Here is a 24,883-nt window from a genome sequence, read left to right as displayed (position 1 = left end):
TCATTCCCTGTTGGTGCTGTTACAGGAGGGGGCTACAAGCCAGGCTGGGGCAGGGTGCTCCCATTCCTCCTGTTGAAGCCAGGCCCGGGTGCCAAATGGCAGAATTGAAGCTTCAGGGAGCTACAGGGAAGAGGAGCATATGTGCTGGCGAGCTCCTGATGAGAGCACTCATCAGGAAAAGGGTTTCCAGAGCTTGTGCCAAGTACTGATCGTGTGTATCACCCAGGGCAGGATTGGAGGTTCACTCCTCTTTCTGGTGTTGCCTGGGCAGCACCTCCCTTGCTGTGATGAGCTCTCTGTATGAGAGTTCAAACTCCCCTGTGCATAAGACTGGGTGCCAAAATCAGGACTCGAACTCCAAGCAGCAACAGCAGCCACCACAGCTTTGAATGAGGGTGGCCCAGAGCTGCAGTCCTGTTGCTGGCCCAAACAAGGCTATACATGTGCTATGCCACCCTGTAGTGTTACACAGGGATGGCATCTGCCAAGTTTCTCCTAGAACTGGGGCTGCAGGGAGGGCATCTCCAGCTGCTTCTGGCCTCCTGGGTGGTGGAGGCTGATGCAACTGCAGATCAGGCTGCAGGTGTGGTGGAGCTGTTCACCTGGCAGTGAAATACCTGTGGTGAACAAGGTGGGAGGTCTCAGCCAAAAGCAGTGTTGGGAAGTAGGAGATGAAAGGAAGGGAAACCAGAATCCTGATCACCTTACCCAAAAGGTAAAGGCTCTGATACCCCTCTGCACCCCTTGGTCTGCCTGCATGCTGCAGCCCTCATCTTTGAAGCAAAGTCCTTAAAATCCGTGACTGCTTGTTGCCCAAGATCCTAGAAGTTCATCTCTTCTACATGATTGCTGGATGACACAAGAAACCTTCAACTTTGCACCCTGTTCTTCTAAAGTTTGTTGACCAGTTTCAGTCCTTTCTCTGCCCTGTGGCACTGCCCTTGCTGAGAGGAAGGCTTTTTTTTTTTTAAAGCACCTTGAATGGTAATTGCTGAGCTGGTGTTCCCTATTGCAACATCACACCAAGAGAATTGCTTCCATGTTCACCACCCACTGCTAAAGTGCAAGCTCAGGAGTCCACTTGTTCCTCTGCATACACCAGTACCATGGGGTCACAGTGCTGGCAGCAGACATTGTCCCAGCAAGTCACAGGTCATTTAGCTTGGACCGTAAGGATCTCAGAACAGTGACCTTGTACTTACCTCACTGCCACGGACACGTTAAGCATTGCAAAAAGAACAAATGGATTTTGTGTTTGGAGTTTCAATGTTCACATTGCTGGTCTGGCCCCTGTTCTGCAGAACCTTTCAGTCTCTGCTGTGACTGTTTCAGCACTCTGGGGACAAAGAACTTGGGCAGTTCATCAGTTGTCTTAAGCTGGAGTCTTCCCACAGGAGTTCCCCTTCAGCCAGGGACTCCCAAGCCACCTACAACAGCCCTGAAAGTGTTTGATTTACAGCCCAGCTCCTCTTTCACCCAGCCTTCCCTGGGCTCTCAGAAGAAGGCAGAAGCTCTTTTTCCTTCCTGAGACATTACTGACTTTAAAAGCTGTCAGATCTGTGCTGCAGCTGAGCTGTAGCACATCCCCTGCAGATTAGGCTATGCCTGACTCCCCAGGAAGAGCTGGATACCCCATGGCCTCAGGGATGAGGAGATTTAGATGATTCTCTGGCTTTGTTTGCAGCTTGGCAGGTGCCTGACTGAACTTAGACTGCATCCTGCTGTCACAGATGTAAGCAGCTCAGAGCTTTAGGGTAGACTTTTGGCTCTAGATAGTGTGCCTGGCTTCTCCCTGCTGCTAGCTTGTCCTTTCAATGTTCTCTCTCCAATTCAGGTCAAGCAATGAGCAGCTGAGGCTCTTGCTAATGGCTTCTCTGAGCAGAAGAACTCCCCGTTATTCCTTTGGTGAGCCCTGCGTGAGCCGTGTTCATCCGTGGCATAGCAGGAGCTGTGCAGAAGGCTGGCCAGTGGTGTGCCAGGAGGAAAGGGCAGGGCTGTGTGGGCACAGGGCTCGTGGCTGTACTCAGCTGCTGACGGCATCCCTGAGGTAGCAGAAAGCACCATGTACTTCTCTCCAGGTGCAGCACTTAACTATGGGTTGTACCTACCCCAAAAATAGATGAGGAGCTCCCTGTGGAGCTTTCATTAAAAGCTCTGTTGATTTCTTTGGGTTTCTGCCTGGCAGCTCTGGCAGCATGTAAGCTGGACCCTTCTGTAACCAGTCCAGAGCTTTTGTTCCTGCTCCCCATCCCCTTGCAGCTGTGTCAGGGTCCTGCTTAGAGATTTCATGTTTGGGCCCACTTTCCTCACTATTAAATGGCATTTCTTCTACTTCATGACAAGAATTGTAAACTTAAGACTGCAGAAACGGAAATGCATTAAATACAGTTCCCATGGGAAGACATTCATGCTTGTGAGCCCGAGCTGACATCTCAGTCTGAGGAACTCATGGCACTTTAAAAGGATGGAGATGGGGGTAGAGATGGGAAATACCTCCTACATCCAGTTCAAATTCCCAATTTACAACTTTCTTAGAACTGTTCAGAGACACCATTCCACTGGCTTAGGTGTACAAAACATGTTAAAGTATTTTTTGGTGTCTTTAAAAGTGCCCATTTTCCTAAAGACATGGATGTGAGGCTCCTGCTGTGGGGCCTTTCTTTTCTCTTTTACTCCTTCTCAGTATAGTTACTGAACTGTAAGGGCTTCCATCTTCCTGCCTTCCCCTCTAGCCAGGTCCATCACTTTCATGTCTTTCACCAGCTTTTATGATGGGTAATGCTGTAGTCCAGGCTACCAAAGGCTGAACATGCAAGTGTGCTGGGAAGCACCCCAAATCTGCTGCAAGATGTAAGCGCAAGATGACAAGTCTCTTCCATTTTTAAGTAAAAGTACAAATAAACTTACTTTAAAACCCCCGCGGGGCAAGAGCAATGCCACATTGAGGTTCTTCAGCTCAAGATTACCTTTGCAAAATGCATCCAGAGTCAGTAAGTTGAGACAACAATGAAACTCTGTCAGTGTTGCCTCTTGTGCAAGTAGCTGTGGTGCAAGTGCTGCTTTTACTGCCCGTGTTTGATGAGAAACCAAGCATCCAGGCACGCTACTGGCGCTCAGCGTGGAAAAGTGCAAACACAGCCTCCTTCCAGATACTCCCCATGTGCTGGGCAAGGGTGGCAACTCAGAGCAAAACACTTCCCCCTGAGGAAGCGTTGGCAGAGATCTGGGGGCGTGCACGGCCATGCCAAGGACTTGCTGCAGAGATGTGTAGGAACATCACAAACTCTGTGCAAACTCCTCCAGAGCTGCCCTGAAGCCTAGCCCTTACCCCTGTCTCCAGCTGTGACCCCATGTGGGGTGGGGGGACCTCCTTGCAGGAGATGCAGGGCTGGGGTGGGGATGGGGCTAACTGCTAGCAGGCTTTAGCAGGGTGGGCTGGGGGACAGCTGCTTATTTGCAGGACAGTGTGCTCAAGATGGCCAAAGGAGCAGGAGGTTCTGGGGCCTGGGGAGGATTGCAGGACCACGGGCTGTGCTGGGAGCTGCTGAGCAGGGGCAGTGTGAAGGAGCAGGGAGCCAAAGGCAGAAGGGAGGGTGAGGGGAATGAGTGTAGGGGCACGAAGGGGAGCTAGAGAGACCCCCTTCTCCACCCCCATCCCCAGGTCTAAGCCAGCAGAAGCATCTGGCCGCTCAGTGCTCACGACAACGTTGCTGCTTTTGAAGCACACGAAGCTGTGATCAGAGGCTCCTATTATTAACCTGAGGGAGTGAGTTGCCCCACTTGCTGCTCTGTGGGCAGGAGGCTCACAGCCCGGCTGCACCCCAAATAGGCACAGGGTACAGGGCCTTGCAGGGTGGATTCTCAGCTAGAGACAAATGCTGCTCATGAATTAAGGAGCAGGCAGCATTTGTCTAGCTGCTGTCCCTCCGTGGGACAAAGTACACTCTGTTGTTTCCTACAACACATGCAGAAGTTAATCTTAGCCCTGCTATTCTGGATGAAAGGCTCCTTTCTTCCCTTAGAAGATACCTGCATGATGTCTTAAACCAGAGCGTGTGCACGCTGCAGAGGTGAGCAGCCCCTGGTAATGAGCAAAACACGATGAGACTGTGGACACAACTCACCCTGTCTCTGCATCCTTCTTATTTTATCTCAGATTCAGGAACAGGCTCCTGTACAAACCACAAATTGCTGGCACTCTAACAAGGTTATCTGTAAGGCACTTAAGCGTTGAGAAGAGTCACGGTGGACATCTCAACACCATTTTTTCCCCTTTCCAGTGTGTTCCATGGGAAACAGCACCAGCCGGCTTTACAGCGCGCTCGCCAAGACGCTGAGCAGCAGCGCCGTGTCGCAGCACCAGGACTGCCTGGAGCAGCCCGACTCTGCACAGCTGGATCCTATAGACCCCAAGGATTTGCTGGAGGAATGTCAGATCGTGCTGCAGAAACGGCCACCCCGGTTTCAGAGGGACTTTGTGGACCTGAAGAAAAACGCTGCCAGTAACCACCGCCCCATTCGAGTCATGCAGTGGAACATCCTTGCCCAAGGTAGGAGCTGCCTCTAAGCTCAAGGTGTGGCCTTGAGATCAAATGCAGCAATTAAAGCCTTTAAATGCAGATGTGTCTACGTAGTTAGGCATGCCCAGGACTGGCAGAGCAAAGGGAGAGAGGTGAATTATGTGAGGCACAACTGACTGAGGGCTGGGGTGGGGAAGATTTTCAGCACTTGACCTAGTGGCTTGCCTTCTATTCTATAGGAAAGGAAAAAAAGGTCTCTCTCTGCAGCTGTGGTGCCAAAGGTAGCTCTGAATGCCTGTATATTAAAAAACACTGTGACCCATCACATTTAGGTTGTTAACACCCAGAAAAGACTCATCCTTCCGTAAGTTTTATTCTTTGTAAAGCTTCTCTACAGTTTTCTAGTTAGTTTGTTGGTGAACCTTTCAGGGATTCAGATCTGTCAGGGGAATTCTTAATTCTTCAAAATAATTTTAACTGATTTTTTTTTCTCAGACCCCTAAATTGAAGGCTGTAAATTGACTTATGCAACAGCCTCATCTTAAAACCTTCTGGGCTGGGAAATCCCCCATGTAAGGGTTGTCTTAACATTCTGCAGTTCACTCTGCATTTTTTCTTAGGCTTAAGCTGTGGCAGCACTTGCCACAGTGTAGAGACTTTTGGGAAGAGGGGGAGGAAGTCTTTAATTGTATCTGTAAAGAGAACTTAATTTCTGGGGGGGGACTTTAGTGTTTTGAGAAGGGGTTCTCACACAGAGAAAGCCAAGTGTTGCAAAAGCCTCCTGCCGCTTCCCAGTATAACCAGCCTCTTGCACTGTGACAGGCTGCCTGCTCTCTTGTGCAGCCCCCGGCTCTGCAAGGTGGCAGCTGGCTCTCGAGAGCAGAACCTTGCCCCTGAGCTCTGCCAAACCTGCAGGAAGACAGCCTGGTTTAGCTATTGGTAACCTTCTCCCCCCTCTCTCTCCCCCTCCCCGCTAATTTCAGCTCTGGGAGAAGGCAAAGACAACTTTGTTCAGTGCCCCATGGAAGCTCTGAAATGGGAAGAGAGGAAGTGCCTCATCCTGGAGGAAATCCTTGCGTACAAGCCCGACATCTTGTGCCTGCAAGAAGTTGACCACTACTTTGACACCTTCGAGCCACTCCTCAGCCGACTGGGCTACCAGTGTACTTTCTTCCCGAAGCCGTGGTCCCCGTGCCTAGACGTGGAGCGGAACAACGGGCCAGATGGCTGCGCCTTGTTTTTCCTCAAAGACCGCTTCGAGCTCATCAACAGCGCTAACATCCGGCTAACCGCCATGAAGCTGAAGACCAACCAAGTGGCCATAGCTCAGACGCTGAAGTGCAACGAAACTGGAAGACTGTTCTGCATTGCCGTCACTCACCTAAAAGCCCGGACCGGCTGGGAGAGGTTCCGGTCCGCGCAAGGCTGTGATCTTCTCCAGAACCTCAATAGCATTACCCAAGGTGCAAAGATCCCTCTGATCGTCTGCGGAGACTTCAACGCAGAGCCAACTGAGGAGGTCTACAGAGAATTTTCCAACTCCAGCCTCAACTTAAACAGCGCGTACAAGCTGCTGAGCCCCGACGGGCAGTCAGAACCCCCGTACACCACCTGGAAGATCCGTCCCTCAGGAGAGTGCCGGCACACACTGGATTATATCTGGTATTCCCAGCATGCCTTGAATGTGAACTCAGCCCTGGGCTTGCTGACTGAAGAGCAAATTGGGCCCAACAGGCTGCCATCATTCAATTACCCTTCCGATCACCTGTCTCTGGTGTGTGACTTTAGTTTTAATCAAGACCCCGACAGACTGCTGTGAGGTGTTGGAATGCCACCTGGTATTGCAGTGTCTTAACTCACCCCTATTTTATTTTAGAGAAAACTTTTGAAGCTGGAAGCTATTGCAGGATGAGGAAATAGTGTTGACTAAAGATTATTTTGAGCACTTGTTTGGAATTACACTTGCCATTCAGCGCTTGTTAATCTGGGGCCTCCAAGGGAGGAAGAAAGGAGTCGGTGTTCTTGTGGTGGTATTCTTGCCACGTTGAGCTTTGAAAACCAGAAGGCAAATGAGCTTTATCCTTTCACTAACCCCTGTGTTTAAGGATTTAATCCTCTAATGAATGTGGAGGCCTTAGTATTTAAATCAAAACACTTGTGCTTGTAAAACAACCTGCCCTGACAGCATGCTAATTTTATTTATTTCATGTTAAGCTTGTGCAAGTACCAAAGGGAATGAGGCTCCACCACTCAGCGAGATTCTCTTAAATCTTTTTCCGTTGCAATACGAAGGAAGTTTAATGCGGTTTAGACATGAACAAATCCAAGCTCATCCTACATTTTTCCATGACTTGAGATCACAATTTCATTAAGAGTGAATGGATAATAGTGCAGCGTGAGGAAGGCTCCCTCCAGTAGGAGCAGGTGAGGAAACAGAGGGTAACTACGTCATATAGTAACATCCTCACTTCTCCATTTGAATGCGCGTGTGTTGGTTACACACGCACGGCCCATAGCTCTGTATACTCAGTGACTCTTACCTTTGTCTCTTCTGTGCTTCCTTCCAGAGGACACACCTAACCAGGGAGTATTTCCTCCTCTGCTTCAAGTATTACTTTTCTAAATGGTTTAAATTTGTAGTCTCGTCAATCTTGCTGTTTCAGTCAAGGGCCAGTCTTCATGTTGAAAGACTTTCTTTTATTTATCTTCAGAATCTAAAGCTACACTGGAACCTGTTAGAAGATAAAATTTATTTATTGACAGAAGCTGATGATTCTGCATCATGACTTTAAATCATACAGCAGCAGTGCTCAGGAGCCTCTTTCCATGGCCCACAGCAACTCTAGCACCCAGGCTACAACAGCACTGTGTTAGTGTAGTGACTCTTGTGCGTGGAGTGGTGGCAATTGGTATGACACACAGGTATTGCTTATAGGGATTGTAAATATGCTGCTATGTCAGAAAATGAGGTAGGGAGAGAAGAGAGACAACAGCTGGAGTTGGGCTGACATTTAGATAGTTGGGAAAGACAAAGCAGATCAAATAAAGCAGTACTTCCATGTAAAGTAAGGCCCATAGTAACTCTTAAATGTTCCAGATGTTTATTAATAAAAGTCTTTGGAAAAAAAAAAAAGAAGTTATGTCACTGCTTCCACCTTTTTCCTTTCCCTTTCATAAGTAGGTGATCTGTCTCAATTAGTGACTGTTCAAGCTTCATCTTAGTGGTGATGCCACCCATTCCAGACCTCTTTCCCCTGACCCCGCACTCCTGATCTTACATGTTGGCACGGCTGCTTTGCTTTCACGACAAGTACTCTTCTCAGACTTGCAATGCCCAAATTCCACAGCAGGTCTGTAGAGAAGGGAGTTACCTTTAGCAATGTTAAGCTGCTCTCTCCCCTCGCTAAAGATGAAGCCTAGACTCTCTCTTACTGTAAATATTTTTCCTTCTAACAGCGATGTGGAGCTACAGACCTGACCAGTACTGCAAAGTAGGGTGCAAGTATTCCTCCCTGAGGGCTGCTTAGCACACCTAGCAGAGCTGGCTTCTCACAACAGGCAGCTGCCTTCCGCACTTGCTTTTAAAACATCATTTGAAGCGAGAAGTGCCACAGGTATGAGCTTTACACAGGCCACAGATGATGCTACTTGTGTTGCTGGTAAGTGAAATAGAGAGTCTGGTGACTGGCAGTCCCCAGTTCCCACATGAACACATTCCCCTTTCAGGCTGTAACACGCTCTGCATGTGTTCCTGACCCTGGCAGGATGAGGGCAATGATCTGCTTCCAAGCAGAGGAACCAAGGCAACTCTAACAGGGGTGACGGAGCACTGGGACAGGCTGCCCAGAGAGGTTGTGGAGTCTCCATCTCTGGAGATGTTTAAAACCCCCCTGGACGCTTTCCTGTGCAACCTGCTCCAGATGAACCTGCTTTGGCAGGGGGGTTGGACTAGATGATCTCCTGAGGTCCCTTCCAACCCCCACCATTCTGTGATTCTGTGTGATTTAACCAGCCTGGGATGCAGGACTCCTCTAGCAAGCGTGGATTTGAAATTCCTCAGACAGAAAGGATTTTACAACCAAGGAGCCCGACTTCCTTGGTGAATACTCTTACCAGGCAGATGTGACATATCAACTACAGCCAGCCAGGGCCTCCTTCAGCTGAAATCTCAAAAACAGCAAATCTTTCTTGTGTCCCTGGAAGCCAAAAGGGGTGGCTCCTTCCTTTCCATGGTGCTGGCTGCCCTCAATTGCTCTCTGAGGGGGTGAAATGCAGTGATTCTCTTTCAGTGTTGTCTTCTCTTAGGATCTTCCCTCAAATAGTCTTTGCAAGGAGGAGAAAGAATATAATTGCCTATTAATGGAGGTATCTAGTCACCTATAGCTCAACCCTTCTAAAAGCAACACCACAATGCAGACCTGTAAGATAGCATCTTTAGGAAGTCAACTCCTTGCTCATCTACCACAAAAAGTCACATGAGAAGCGGGAGATTCCATTCAGAGCCTTTTGTCAGTTTCTAGAAGAAACTACAGGTGGGAGAAAGCTGTGGGAGAAAGCTGTGACTTGAGAGCAAGGATAATACTGTACTTGGAGCTGTATTTCAATAATTAAAAAAACAAAACAAAACGAACCCAAAACCAACAACCAAAAAACCCACCACCACCAAAAAGCCTTTAATTTCCATTTCACTCTTGCATAAGCAGCTCCATTTTCCTAAGGCCAGCCGAGGGTGTCCCTCTGTGTCACCTCTGCCAGGGCACAGAGCCGTAGCACTGATTATAGTCAGCTTTGTTTACCAGCAGGAGCTAAACTATCACAGCTCCAGAACTCCACCATCACTCCCACAGGGTGAGGATATTTGGTATCTGGACAATTCTTACACCATTTTACTCAGACCCTTGTTTTCGGTGCTAACTCTCCTACAAAATAAACCAAACTGCAGGGAAACAGTCTGATTTGTATGATATTGCCATCACTGTAAGAGCTCTTCTGAAGTGGAAAGAGTTGGGTTCTTATTTCACCCTGGACACGTGACAGTAGCTGTTCACTGCTTCATGTCCTTAAAGGGCAATTCTGAAGGCGAGGGGAGGGTGGAGGAACAGTGAAAAGGCTGGGGACTCTCCTCATCATAAGGCAATTCTTAATATTATCATAGGAAATCACATATTGCTGCTCCAGAAAAACTGTGAACCCTTTCTGCTGTGTTTTAATAAAAGGCCAAGATGCAGAAAGTAACTCTTGCCTTCCTAGTCAGCTTCAGCTATTTATTGCAGTACTTGCTGTAAAGTATATTTTGCAGACAGAGTCTTGGAAAACTTAAGGGAAACATTGTTCTTGCTTTGTTTTATTCAGCAAGAGGCAGCTTGCAGCACTGAAATGCTTTTGCCTGCTATAAATACCAGTACAGTAAATATTTTTCAAGAAAGAAGCAGGAAGGTTTTTGATTTTATTTTTCCTATGTAGTACTATGATTCGTGCAGTAAAAATGTCTTCAAAGCTCCTCTTGTGGCTGCCTACCTTATAAGCACACCAAGGTTAAAAGAGGTCTCAACAGATCCCTTGCTCTAATCTTGAATAAAACCTGCATTAGCTTTAGCAGCGAGAGTTTTCCCTCACCCTCAAGCTCGCTGAAGGAAGAAATGACCCACTTCCTTAATTTGCTGAAAGGCAGAAGCTGTTGCAAGCTTATTAAAACACTCTCTCTCGGAGAACAATTAGATCAGAAGTAGATAGTGTCACTTGGATCTTCTTCACTTAATAAGCTTAATACCTGCTCTGTGAACTGTCTCTACGAGGCAGAATTGAATTTAGCTTGCTCTGGCTGTGGCAATCTTCATGCGTAAACAGCTCCCTGTCGCACATGGCACGGTGAGTAAGAACTGAGGCTTCAGGAACCTCCCCCACTTTCTCACCAGCTCTTGACCACCTCTGTCTCACTGATCTTTGATGTAATTCTGCAAAGCCCTGAAGTTGATGAAATCAGTTAGCAGAGGATCACAAGAGCTCTCAGCTTTCCTTGCAGCACACTTTACCCCCCATCACTTGAGTTGTGTCAAAGCACAGAACACTTCAATGCTAAGCAAGACCGACTTTGTCCAAGACAAAGTGACAAAACCAGTGGTCTCTGGGATGGGATTCCCCTTTCAACTTTTCTTGCCACAACCCAGAAAATTTGGTATTCAGATCTTTATTCTGAGTTGCAACTCACAGTTAGCTTTTTTCCCCTCTTGATTACACAGCACTACCCTGTCCCTCCTACAACTTACAGTAACAGTTATTTGAAAAATAAAAGTGTTTGTATTTATATACGTAAAATCAGTGATACCACTGCTGTGTATGTCTCAATGCCTTCTGTAAAAAGTGCGCTCACTTCACACTAGAGCTTCATTCCACTCACACATCTAGTTACTACTTGCCAAGGATGAGTTAAGTCTGGACTCTTCCACGTGAGGCACCAGCTTCAGCTGTAAAAGCCAGTCCCACTTTCACACAGGGACAAAATAACAGGTTTTTCAATGGGATTGTACAAGTCTAGCTAGATACCAACTTCTTCAAAGTTTTAGTGTCCCTTTGTCCTTTTCAGATGTTACAAGCCTTACCAAAGCTCCCTCACCCTGAGGTCATGTCCTCCAACACCACCAGTAAAAACATTCATTACCTACATAGTAATAATTATGTGGGAATAAAGCAGCATGTTGAAGAGCAAGGTTGCACAGACCTAGAGAACGATCCAAGCCTTTCAGTCACAGGTATGAACCTGGCCCCTCTGACATCTGGCTGGAGAAATTGTCAGGGAGAGGCTGCCTCTTGTAAGAAACATGGCTTGTTACCTAGATTGCACACCACTTACAAAGAAAAACCGGATCTCAGAACAACTGAGAGGAACCACAGACACCCAAAGCCATGCTGAAACACTGAACCAGGCACCAGAGTGTGACAACACACCAGTCTGTACTTACAGCCTGCATCTGAATCGGAAATAAAAGTGGTAAGTACAAAGGCATACAAGGAAAGTTCAACAAAAAGGGGCTTCACTCTTTGAAGCTGGGTTTTAAGTACCCTTTCCATTTCAGTTACAGTGCATGCTCATACAGACCGAGATTCTCACAGCACGTAAACAGCTTCTGCTAAAAGTCCCCTGGCAGCGCGTGTGCCGCTCGCTGGGTGGCCAGGGGAGAGAGCCAAAGCACCATCCCCAGTTCTGTGGCAGGGTGCAGCACCCACAGCAACAGCAGCGTCTCCCAGCATGGCTGCCAGCTGCCTGTCCCACCAGCAGTGGAGATGTGCACCTCCATTCCTTTCATTGCTGCCATGACATGATGAAGTCCTGGCTCTAACTTAAGAGGAGCAGGTCATCAGCTGGAGATCCTTATCTATTTCCAGGAAGAGAGTCTGTCCCCATTTGACTCCCAGTGCACCTAAATTAGGTGTCAGAAAGGTCTTAACTACAAATACTGCAGAGATACACATTTCATGCTCTGAGATACAGCATCTCTCTTTCATATACAATCAGAAACAGCCATTTAGAAAGGAGTTTCTTACAGAAAAGACATGGGTTTAAAAATGCTATTCCTTCCCCCTCTTCTTGCCTTCCAGCTCCAATTTGTTCTACCCACCTCTCTTGACACTGCTCTGTTTCCCTTGACCCAGAACATTAGTGCCTCTCAGACTGCCCAGCTTCCCTCTACTTCCCTTTCCATCCTACCTCTTTCTTGGCAACAGAAATCCTTTTCCTTCTCATACATTGTCTCCTGTGAAGGAGTCTTTGTCCTCTACCCCAGCCCAGAAACACAGCTCACCTGTAAGAACCTTTGCTCCTTTGGGTTAACTGCTGGTGGAAGGGATTCCTGCCTTCTACACCACTTTTTTTTACCTGCTTCAGCGTATGAAAAATAATCCCTTTTTCAGAGAACTTTCAAAGTTCCCCACATGCTGGCCTGGCTGTATGGAATTATTCCCTCATTTCTTACCAGATGAAGGGAAGAATGGGGCTTACTGCTAGGACTAGAGGTAACTCATTTTTCAGTATTAAAAGGAACAAATACATTTCCAGTAAGTATTTCATTCTGGTCTCCTTTATCATTACTGAAGACCTCAGTTCCAGATTTCTGTTAAAATTGCTCCTGCAGGTACAAAGCGCTTAGATGATCATTTAAGACTTAAATTATTTCAAGATTACCCAAGTTCTTGCTCTGAAGACTTTCCAGGGCATCTCATTAGGAACAGGGGGTGCCACTGGGTACCTGCCTACCCACAAGCTGATGTGTTGGTTCTCCAGTAAGTGTTGCAGTGCCAGTGTGGTCCCCATGAAAACAGGGCAAGCTACCCTGCATCTATTTTAAGCCAGACTCTTACCCCTGGACTGGAACTGTGGAGTAATTTGTGTACTGTCTGTTCTCACTCCAGCTTTACCCTGTAGTAATGTATCACGATACCCATAACTTCAGTGAAATTATAAATAGAAAACCTATTTAGATACTTACTTTGTTCAGAAAGAAAACATCTACCTGAAGTCATGTATTTGTGCTGAAGCCAACTATTAACAGTTGGAAATGTCAATGGCAACAACATCAAAAGGACTAAGCAGTAGAACTTAGTATTTTTTTGCAGTTTCTACCTACCTGTGATTTCAGCTTGCCCCGTGAGATCATCAGAGAGATGAGTACACTGAAGCAGCTGCATCTGCTCAGTTCTACCTTCCTTTGCAGTGCAGCCTGAGGAAATTATGGTGTAGCTGGAGGAATAGTTAGTTCACAGAGCTTTGGGAGTTATTGATTCTCAGAGTCAGTTAAGCAGACCCCGTCTTCTTTGCATTAAAACAACTGGGAGGGCACACAAAGTTATCACCTGTCAGCTGGAAGGCAGTAACTTCTTAAGCTACCCAATTACTCCACAAGCACTCGTGTGATTAGCCACAATGCAAGAACACCGCGTACACCCACCGTCCTGAAAGCGTAAGTGAACTAAGACCCCTGTCAGAAGTTACCTCACCAACCACCACAAGCTTCACAGATATTTCAATGAAAAATATTTCAGTGTACTGTGTGAGAGAGTTGGTCAAACATTTGGAGTACCGGAGTAGTGAGGAGTTCCAAACTTCCACACTCTATCAGCTATCTTAGGCTGAATGCCTGGAAGATTTCAAATAAGCAGAAAAGAAGGTTAACAGATTGCAATGAAAAAGGAAAAAAATAAAAAGCAGAGACCAAACACCAATAAATTTCCTTTCTATATTTCAGTAAAACCTACTTGAATACACTTTGAAACAAGAGTACAACAAAATAGAATATACTTCAAATGTTGAATATACAAACTATTATAGTTCATTCTGAACACTGGTACTTCCCTCTTAACTTCAACTAAAAAAAAAAAAAAAAGTACAGGTTTAGAACTACCTGACAAAAGCTCATGCTGGGTGTGACCTTTCCGGTGACAGAGTAGAGCTGAAACTGAAATGTATGCGCGGATGTCAAGGCTAAGTGAGAGACACAGGCATGTTGCAGCAGAAGGCCTGCTGCTATTTTGTCCACAATTAAGAAATTTAGACACTTTTAACTACCATACAAAATATGTTACATGTAATTCTATAACAATACTGTGCTAGGTACAAGATTTTTAAAAAATTTGTTTTAATAAAAAAGCTTTACACAAACAAGCCATTAGCTTATTTCAAGAAAGATAACTGAAAATCAGTCTAAGGCTTTCATTTTGAATCTGCTTAAGCTGTATGATACAAAAATCCCTCTAGGTCTCTGTCTTCTTTTAGAAGCTCTTTAATCTTCTCCTTTATTTCACATTCTACAATGCCTAGTAGCAGAGTTTTTCACATAGCACCAGTTGAGTACTGTGGACACACAGTAGTAATTGCTGGTATGCATATAAAATGCATCAAATTTGCCATTTGTAACAATGAGACTTTCCTTTCCCCCTGAAAACTAAAAACCAAGGCAAACCTCTGACACAACTCTCCTTTAGTGTTCCAGGTCTTAGTGTAACTTGGTAACGTAGTGAACTGTTTGGTCCCTTTTCAGTCCCTCTATCTTTCCTTCTCCATAGCTTCAGCTGTTTCCCAACTGGAAGAGGCAGTTTTTGTCAGCGTTTATCAATGTGGTTCAATTCCCACTGAAACACGGGAAAATAAATTTTTTCCAGTAAGTCTTCAACATACGCATGTTTATTAACATTTCAAAGCTCTCCTTTTCGACTTGGTGATTGCATCCACTTCCCTCCCCCACTTATGTCAGTATATTCCAAACCGTAACAGTCTAGAAGTCCATGCTGGAAGCACCCCATTCATTCTTCATTTCTCACACGTTAGGATTCCTTCTGTTTTCACTGTTACAGGAAGAGCTATAGCTGAGGGCGTGCTAACTACTACTACGTGGGTCACAGTCTTGCTTCCATCTGCCGGCTTCTCTTCTTTTACCAGCTGCACTGTTTTCACTTCACGTTCCTGTTTTAAAGCCGCTGTGTCCGATTTAACTTCTGGACTTTTGATAACTGCACTAATCACCCTGGGAGGAGTCTGGCCAGACGCCTGCTGAGCAGGCACCGATAGTCTCATTACTGGTGTCCCAGGAGCTATAGACACTGGGGTTAGTGCTCGAACAGCCAACGGGGTTCCCACGATGTTAATACCTCCCGACCCAGAGAGGCCTGTTTTTGTTTGTAACTGACACTGCGTAAGCTGGGTGGCAGGGATCGTAATGATTTTGGCAGGCTGCATTGTGATTTTGTCTCCGTTTTCAGGGGAGGTTGGCATCACAGTAGGGATTGTCTGGATTACTACCTTTGGAGTTGTTGCTGTGGTTGGACTTGTGTTGGTTATTAACGGTGACCCTGCATTTACTGACTGCACTGCCACAGTTGAGATTTTCTGTCCCAGAGAGGTCATTACAACAGGCACTTGCATCGCCACACGTACAGTCCTGCAAAATAAAGATAGGCATGGGTGTTTAAACAAAAACACAGGGCACCAGTAGAGATGACAATAGGGGCAGGCAAATCTAGGATTTAGATTTTTAATTGGTTCTTTAAAAAAAAAAAAAAAAACAAACACAAAAAACCCCAAACCAAACCTTTTGCACATCTAGCAATAGGACTTGGGAAATTTAGCAGAATTCACATCTCTCTTTCCCCTCCCTCTCTCTACATCATTTTAAGATACATGCCAGAGCGAGAAAATTGACAGTTGGCTCTGATCTCAGAAACCAGACTTCCATAGTGTTCTATCACATTGCACCGCTGCTTGCAAATCAGAAACCATTTCCAACATTTAAAACATGAACCAAAAAACTGCTTGTCATTAGCAAATGACAAGCCCAAGCGACGTTAATACAAACCTGGGAGCTGTGGTTGCTGGGACAGTAGTAGTGGTAGTTGAGGGACGAGATGATGATGTATCATGTGCTGGTGAGGCAATATTCACAACTCTGGTGACTGCTTTTTCTGTTCTGGTACAGCTTAACTGAGAGGAATTTTTTCCACCACGTGCAGAGGTTGCTGCTTTCAAAAGATTTTCTGCAGATAAAGTTTTTTTTTCCAATGACTTTTCATCTGCAGGCATTGACAAATCTTCATTGCAGGACTCACTTTTGTCATCATCTATGACAACTATATTTTTTGGCATCTCCTTAAACTGATATACAAGCCTCTGTCCCTCAACTTTTGCAAGGATTCCTCTTTGATAGTAGTATCTGCAAGGAAAGTACAATTAAGTAGTAACCAGCATACTGACAGATTTTACAGAAAACCTCATTCTATACTAACAAGAAAATCTGAAGTTAACCCCAGTAAAACCTACAATGTGACAAGGTATGCAAAGAAGCTGGCAGAGCGCGCTGGCAAAGCATCTGAAGGATCTAGCTGAAAAAAACACCTCAGCTTTTAAATACAGGCTTCAGGAATTAAATTGCAAATTAACTTGTAACATAAAAAACAACAGGAACTGCAAGACTGATGCTATTTAAACAGCTAAGTCAGCAGGAGGGCAAAGCTTTTAAGATTTCAGAACTGTTGTATTGCTCTAGGCAAAATTAAGAATAATTTTTTAAAGGATATATGAGATTTTACCTCAGAGCTCTTCCCATAGTCTCATAGTTCATGTCAGGTTTGTTTTTGTGTTTTCCCCATAGTCTGGAGACAGCTTTCGAGTCCACAAGTTTAAAGATTCCCTTCTCCCGCTGCGTCCATTTAATATATCGAGGACAAGTATTTTTGTCCTGGAGAAGGTCCAGAAGAAACTCCCATAAGTACGTTGTATTTCCTATAATCACAAAGCATTTAAATATTAGAAACCCACTTTTAATGGTAACACAAAGTTCTCCATAGACAGGTAACTCTGAATGACCTGCATTATGAGCAAACGTTACACAGGGGATGGTATGTAATGTAACCTGCACATATTCACTCATTCTGTTAAGTTTAGTAAAGCTTCCATAAATATTTACATTCTGCAAGGAGATAATCCAAGTGATCTGCTATATAGCACAGGAGGCTGTTCAATCCAGTGCCCATTCTCAGCTCTTGAAAAGAAGCGTGGGAGGGTGTTCCAAGTCACTCCAACCTACATCTGTTCAGCAGAGGCAGGATGAGAGCTCAGAATTTTCTTCTCAGACTTCCTTAATCAAGGAATGGAAATGCCAATGCATTTTATGACACTGAAGGACAGGAGGATATAAATAAGTAATTTTTTAAAGGCATACAACTTTCAATAACAAACCATCTCAACCATGGTAAGTTTGTAAGATAACCTCCTGTCCAGGATCTTGGGCTCTCACACTGACTGGTGACGGCCCCTACCGTGTTCTGACCCTTCCCACATACACGTTGCAGAGTGACCAACGTCCTCCCACGTGCATGGGCCAAATAGAAATATATTATTTTTTTGTGTGTGTGAAAAAAGGTCATTAATTCCAGAAATTTAGTGGTCCAGCACAGCACTTGTTATGCCATACTGAAGACAAATAAAATACATTAAGGCAGGTTAAAGAACACTGTTGCAGACTCCAAACAGCTACCTATCCTTGAAAAACCTCCAAGGGTAAAAGAATTATGGTTTCCATCTTCTAGAAGACGACCTCATAGACAGAGAGTAAGTGTGTTTTACCATGTGCTCCAATAAACAGCAAATACTGATTCAAGAGCTACCAAAATCCAGCTTCCACTGGATTTCAGAGACATGAGAATAGGACCTGTGTGAGGAAAGAGTCAACAAGAAAACTCGGGAATCCTGAAATCGTTCTAGATTTTAGGGAATGAATCCCTTTTATTTTCCTTAGCTCCTCAGAAATAGAATTTCTGGGTCCACTGCCAAATGCTGTAAGTCTGCAACAGATTCTTTGCAAAAACAGAAGTGGGCTTCAGTATCACGAAGTAAACAGGAACTTCAAGATAAATCATTCCTGAAAGTGCCTCATTTTTCTGCAGGAACAGTGCTGATGACTCTGCAGTTTTCTTATTTTCCCCCATACTCTTATCTTGACCTAAATAACTTTTCTTTCCACAGGAGGACTATGGAATACCTATACTACTCAGAAGCCATCTACTACTGCCACTAAGACACAGTGACACTTCAGGTGGGCTGCCGTGTCAGCTACAGCTGCTATGTATTTAACACAAAAAGCTTATTTTATCATAGAATCAGAGAATGGTTTGGGTTGGAAGGGACCTTAAAGATCACCCAGTTCCAACCCCCCTGCCATCAGCAGGGACACCTTCCACTAGACCAGGTTGCTCAAAGCCTCATCCCACCTGGCCTTAAGCACATCCAGGGAGGGGGCATCCACAGCTTCTCTGGGCAGCCTGTTCCAGTGTCTGTTTTAGAAACGTTTAATACAATTCTGAACCATTTTAAACCCTTTCTCCATGGAACCAGCCTTTCCAAATACTATGAATGCAAGCTTACAGACTCCTGAGGAAGAGAAAGATATGGCTGTAAAACATATTATCTGATCAGGTTTAAATTGGTACCACTCTTAAGCACCTGTAAGTCCAGGCTGGTGTGTAAACACGTACTTATCCTTGCTAGGAAGACTGAAGCCTTATTTAATAGCACACAGCTCTCATCTCCACTCCTGAAAGGTCTCAGGCTAACCAGCACTGTAAGCAGCCACTGAGACAGACATTATCATTACCAATCTTAACTTCAATTCAGATTTTGCACAATTAAATGAATTTTTGTGGCTAGATGATTATTACAGCTGCCAGCTGCTTAAGAATGTTAGCTGTCATCTCAGAAGAGAAGGATTAGCCAGAAAGTATGTGAATGATACAAGGCATTGTACGATCAATGAACTGTCTCATTGGTACCAGCATCCATGTGAAGAGGCTCACAGCCTGTTCTGCTCCCTCCAACTGCCTACACTTTAAAAAGAGTGTTTATGCAAATGAAAAACAAAATATGGAAAGAGAAACCATGGCTAAACTACCCATCCACTATGCGAGGACAAAAAAATACTATCATCTCACTTGAAGAAAAAATATTTACAAGTCTCCAGTTCCTCCCGTATAATAAACTGAAGGGCACAATTAAATCAGATTTACAGCTGCTTCACTTTGCAGCAGGAAGTATGAGGAATGCACAAAGGAAGGAGCATCTACACAGACAACAAGCAATCCCCTTTCCAAATGTGTGCAACCAGCTGTCCTCCTCCTCCTCCACGACTTAACTCTGCTGACAGTACTGAGCTCTAGGAATAATTCCTGGTTTTCCAAAAACACGCTGCATGTAAAATTGGCCTATATTTACAAGTCATTTTGAAAAATAAATAACAAAAAATAAATCTAGTAACAAAATATTTTGCAGGACATTAAGTTAGCCTACATTAAGAAAAAAATGTATTTTATGCCAGTTGTAGTGTAAAATATAGAATGAGGTACCTTGTGAGAACAAGAGATGTAAGTTGATCATTTGAGGGTCCACAGAAATAAAAAACCAAACAAACCAATACAACAACCAAAGCAGTATCATCTCCCACTTCATAAAACAAACAGCTATAGAGTGAAATCACCAGTACAGACAAAAGGTAGGAGACAGAAATACAGGCCTCCTTTCTCCAAGTTATCTGTGCAGCACAGTAGGAACTGGGACACTTTACGAGTACTATTCTGATAATGGAAAGCTGTAATAGTGAAATCAGAATTAGAAAGAAAGCCAAGAAGGCTTTAAGAATACTCAAACCAAAGAGAAACAAGATGTACTTTCTAAGTACAGCAGATGCAAAACCTGTGATCTTCACTGAGGCCCACTGCTACACCCAGATCCGAAGACAGCCACAGTGGCCACTGCAGGGCAGTTTAATTACTGTTTGTGCTGGTTTTCAGGAGCTAACATCTGCAGGACATCAGTCCCGTTCTTCCTCGCCCTACTGACAAATGTGATGACTCAGGAGCTGTAGCCAGATAAGGAATTATGTAAGCAGCAGAGATCTTGCTTTCAAACAAATCCAAAATAATAGTAGAGCTGACCAGTGCTCACTCTTTCAGCTAGCACACTGCCACTGGAAGTCACTAAACTTTGTTTCTGCTACCCATAGCAACATCTCCAAACAGCTTTCAGTGCAGCAAGTGGGGAAGAGATCCACATTTTTCACCTATAACCAGAGGAAGAGCTGACAGACTGTATGCCAACTCAAAGGTAACTTGTGAGCAAATGCCCTCATCTGTGTCTCTGCTGGGTGAATAGCAGGGGCTTGGAGTCTGAGAAAGGACCCACAGTTTATCAGGAGAAACATTAGGAAAGCATGACTCTCCTAGGCACAAAATCCCTCACTCCACCAGTAAAGGAAAACATCATCATTTGTTTTTCCCCTTAAGCCAAACTGAATCTATTAGTCAAGCAACATATTCCCAACAAAATGTGTGAATCAACTGAGAAAAAAATCTTTTCAATCATCACCATTACAAACATCCATAAGCTGCATCTAGTTGAGAACAAGCCTTTCAGCAACAGCTTTAACAAATGATGTGTCTGAGAGTTAACACACAACAACAAAGACAGCACAAGTCTATGTACACAAAGCAAAGGAAAGCAAATGAAACATCAGAAAGTCTATTGACTGCAGAGCATATTACAGGGCACTTCCAGAGCAGTTCCACATCTCCCTGTGCTAGATCTTGTACAAACAGATTTGAAGACACTGAATAAAATTAAAACTCTAATCAAGCCAGCACAAATTTGTCCACCAAACTTTTAAGGAACTGTGTATTTCTGACAGACACAATATGTATACACAGCATAATTTTAAAGACTTGACAGATGGAAAATCATACCTTTGCCTTCTCTAGGTTTCTTCTTTATACCTAGATCTGGAGACCCATCAGATATAGCCGACTGCTGGGTCTTCGGTTTACGGCCAGCTGCACATAAAACACAAGGGCAAAAAAAGTATTAAACATATGCAGAATACAAGTATTTTATAGTTTGTCTTTGCTGAAAGAAGCAGTTCATGAATTTCCCCCACCCGTCATTTCCTTGTTACAGGTATGTTTAAACTTATTCTTAGGTTGCTACTACGGCACATCCAGTTTAGTTCATCAATTTGCTTATTATTTCATAGGCAGATTTAACTCGATTTCAGACAAGTTAAGGGCAGGTGAGGCAAACACCAAATGTATAAAGTAAAACTTCAATTTATTTGCATTCTTTTAGTCCAGTGTCTGTTTTACTCTGAAATGTGTTCTTTTTTTCTTTAGCTTTGTTTTTGGTATTCTAGCATGGGCGTTGATCAAAGCATCAGTTTTCCTAAGAAATTTTACTACTGAAATCCTAAACATTCATTTTCACCTTGCACCTGTCAATTAGAAGCTACAGATAAAAGCTTCCACTCAGCATGCGAGTGGGGCTGCGTGGGATTTGCATATGGCAGAGGCATGAAGACAGCTGTGAATGATGCAGGACAGCTCTGGGCAGTGTTGGAAGCCTACCTGTGCCACAGATCCCAGCTGCCTGCCTGCTGGCAGAGCTCCCACGCACCTCCTCCTATCCTCCACCTGCCCCTGCCAGGCTTAGGAGGGGACTCCTCAGCAGAGCTGCCTACCTTCCTGTGCCAGGGAAATGCTCTCCCAGCAAGACCTGCGGCTTCTTCATCCTTTCACGCTTCAGCGACTTTTTTACTCAAGGTAAACAGGCCCAAGCAGGAAGAGGATCATACCCCATGGCAGCAGGCTGCAAGCAGTCCACGCTTCTGCCTTCAGTTAAAGGCAAGCAGCAACAATTAACTCTCCTACCTCAGGCACAACAGCATTCGTTTTTGCTGATGAACAATGGTCTTCATTGAACACCGAGTTTCAAAAGGCATTAATTACGAAGACCAAGGTTATGGCTCTGTAACTATGGCTCAATGACCTTACACACTTAAGAGCAGGGATTTGGATTCTGTTACAGGAAAACAATATTTACAAAATAACCTTCAGAAAATTTCAGAACTTCCTGAGCACAGCCCTGTAACACAATCTACCCAGTAATGACCATCCAAACAGACAGTGGAATATAAAGAAATAGTTTAAATCCAGTGTACAACTACAGCTACAGAAAGGCTTTCATCATAGTTTCCTTGCTTATGTAATTTACAGTGGAGCTACAGTTATCTGTTATGTGTGTGTGTGTTTTTATTACAGCTACACCACACAGATCTTAGATTTATATCACTTTATCACAACACTGCATTTTTTTTCCCCTCTAAATTACAAGTAAATATTCCATCTTAGCATGTCTGGAAGCTCTAATAAAACAATATTCCCATAGTTATGTGAATTGTATTCATGCCTGCAAGAAAACTGCCAGACCAGAGAGAAACCTCACCAGGAGCCAACCTCTCATTTGGTAGCTGAGTGCTTAGAACTTGAACACTCTTCTGAATAGTTTCTCCTCCAAGACACACCAGTCAGACAAATAAGACACTTCCCTCACAAGAAAGATCTTAATATTGATTTTGCGAACTGATTTATTGTTTTGTAAGTTAGTAATTACCCTGCCATTTCACAGTAAGAACCCTAAGTCTACCCACTCTCCAAATATATCCATATTTTGGACACCAATGGTTACCCAAACAGGTCCTCTTTGAATCCTTCTCTACCCTTCCTCCACTTCATAAACTGTGCTTAAAAAACACAGTAACAAAGACATCGTTTTCCTTTACGGCTTGGTGAAGCCCATTCTCCTGCTACTTTTTGTCTTTTTTCTTTTCTAAGAATTCACATTTCAGACTCCAATCAGTCTGATTATACATGCAGAGAAATCAGATCATCTAGCCTATCTCCACCAGCACCAACTGCACTATCTGTGGCAGTGCACATCAGAAATAAACTGTGAGATGGCTCCTACGAAGAGCCATACATACCTTTTTTCTTTTTCATTGGTTCATGGATATCAGGGGAAGTTGGAACAGGAGATGCATCCATCGGTTCAGATTCCTCTGTTGATACCTCCACCACAGTTTCTGTGATGACATCAGGTCTCATGGCCGCGTGGATAAATTCCGGGGTTGACACACAAGGAGGGACAAAAACTTCCACTATCAGAGAAGGAAGGGGAAAAAAAGAAAAAAAAAAAAAGAGTATCTGATGAAGTTTCTATCTGATTATTTTAACGTACCTTACATTAAATTATTTTGAACTAAGCATGTGCAATAGTATAGCAAGACTGTGCTCCAACAACTTGTCACCTAGATCAATCCAATTCCCAAAAACATGCATGCTTGCAAGTATTCCTAGGTAAAAGACAAGTATCACACCAATATTCTTTAGAACTAAACTCAACTTTAAATGCAACAAACTAGAGCTTAATCTTTGATCCTCATTCCAGTCTCCATTTCCAATTTTGTAGCTTTTGGGTTTCAGTTGGACCATTATTTCATCCAACATGTATTAAGTAACTTCAGAAGGAACATCACATTAAAGTAACCAACATGAAGTTTTGTTCTTTTAAACTGATAAGACTTTGCAACACAGTGTATTCAGATATTCTTTCTAAAACAGAAAAACAGATAAAAACACTTCTTCCTTAAAATAACTCTTTATTTAAGCAATTTAATATGGCAAATTCACAAAACCACAGAATGGTTGAGGTTAGCAGTGACCTTTGGAAGGCACCTGGTCCAACCCCTTGCTCAAGCAAAGCCACCTAGAACCAGCTGCCCAGGATCACATCCAGATGGTTTGGGAGTATCTCCCAGGGATGGAGACTCCCCAGGCTCTCTGGGCAACCTCTACCAGTGCTCAGTCACCCTCACAGTGGAAAAGCATTTCATGATGTTCAGATGGAAAAGTTAATTTAAAATGTGAAGCTGCTCAAGGATCGCTACCCGACAATCTCACAGATAAATGATTTAATCTCCAAGTATTGTTACAGGGTGGAGGAACGACTTAAAAACTCAAACAAATCAGCATTCTTGAAATAAGCAAGCAAATGCTTTAAGCAGCACACAGCTCTCCACAGAAACAGGCTTCCCAATTTGTTTGTTTTATTAATCAGCAGAAGGAGAAACATCTCAGGAATGAGAGTGTGACGGACATACCAGGACTCCTGGCATCTCTCAGGCAGGTAGGAGACTCCATATGAAGCAAGGCCTCTGCAGCTTCAATTGTCTTATCCGTGCAGTGCACATTACTTCCATGAACTGATGCTTCCACTGGAGAAAGATAAAAAAAAAAATTAATGAGAACAGAGTACTTATAAAATTCCACATGTACAGCTCAACGGCACTACTCAATCTTAAACATGAAAATCCCAAAACTGTCAGGTGCCTTCACACCTTTTATACCTTCCCATCAACCAAAATGTTTAGGGAAGACACGAGAGAAGCAGAATCAACACTGTCAGTTCTTAGGTTGGATCTTTAGTTGATAACCAAGCTCCTCATTTCTACGAGGTGTTCAAGAGCTTACAGAAGCAGACAGAATTCTGGCATTTGTCTTCTGCCCTCAAGTTAACCAGAACAAACCAGACTGTAATGTGGATAGTCACAAAGTAACACAGCAGAGCAGGGAAGTAGTACCATCTCCAACTACTATCCCATTACTATCTAAAGGTCACCTCTTCAGATTTTCAGTCAATTTAGATAAACATATATATATATACACACACACACACACACACACACACACACACACAAGATCTGTTTGTGAAACACATACCCAGTTTCATTTTCTGACATTAAAAATATCTGTGAGTTGGGTTTAGCAGGCTTAGTTGTTAAAAAACAAAACAACACACACACACACACACACACACACAAGATCTGTTTGTGAAACACATACCCAGTTTCATTTTCTGACATTAAAAATATCTGTGAGTTGGGTTTAGCAGGCTTAGTTGTTAAAAAACAAAACAAAGCATAACAAACAGTATGCAGGGGTGTGGG

General features: G+C 44.1%; 2 protein-coding genes across 2 annotated transcripts; one reads left to right on the top strand and one right to left on the bottom strand.

Moving 5' to 3' along the window:
- Positions 1-3,666: 3,666 nt before the first annotated feature.
- NOCT (nocturnin) lies at positions 3,667-6,732 on the top strand. The gene is made up of 3 exons (XM_029086873.1): positions 3,667-3,694; positions 4,281-4,550; positions 5,504-6,732. The coding sequence occupies exons 2-3, from the start codon at positions 4,289-4,291 to the stop codon at positions 6,337-6,339; spliced, it is 1,098 nt and encodes a 365-aa protein (XP_028942706.1). The 5' UTR covers positions 3,667-3,694; positions 4,281-4,288; the 3' UTR covers positions 6,340-6,732.
- Positions 6,733-14,343: 7,611 nt separating this feature from the next.
- ELF2 (E74 like ETS transcription factor 2) lies at positions 14,344-24,151 on the bottom strand (the record flags this gene model as incomplete). Its single annotated transcript, XM_029086874.1, has 6 exons — positions 14,344-15,448; positions 15,863-16,216; positions 16,593-16,785; positions 20,793-20,879; positions 22,862-23,035; positions 24,038-24,151. Coding segments are annotated over 6 exons (1,550 nt in total), but the record flags the coding sequence as incomplete, so codon positions are not given.
- Between the last annotated feature and the right edge of the window lie 732 nt (positions 24,152-24,883).

This window comes from Antrostomus carolinensis, unplaced genomic scaffold (assembly GCF_000700745.2).
Source record: "Antrostomus carolinensis isolate BGI_N321 unplaced genomic scaffold, ASM70074v2 scaffold28769, whole genome shotgun sequence".
Lineage (NCBI taxonomy): Eukaryota > Metazoa > Chordata > Aves > Caprimulgiformes > Caprimulgidae > Antrostomus > Antrostomus carolinensis.
The sequence above is the reverse complement of the archived record's forward strand: the minus strand, read 5'-3'. Positions and strand labels throughout refer to the sequence as shown.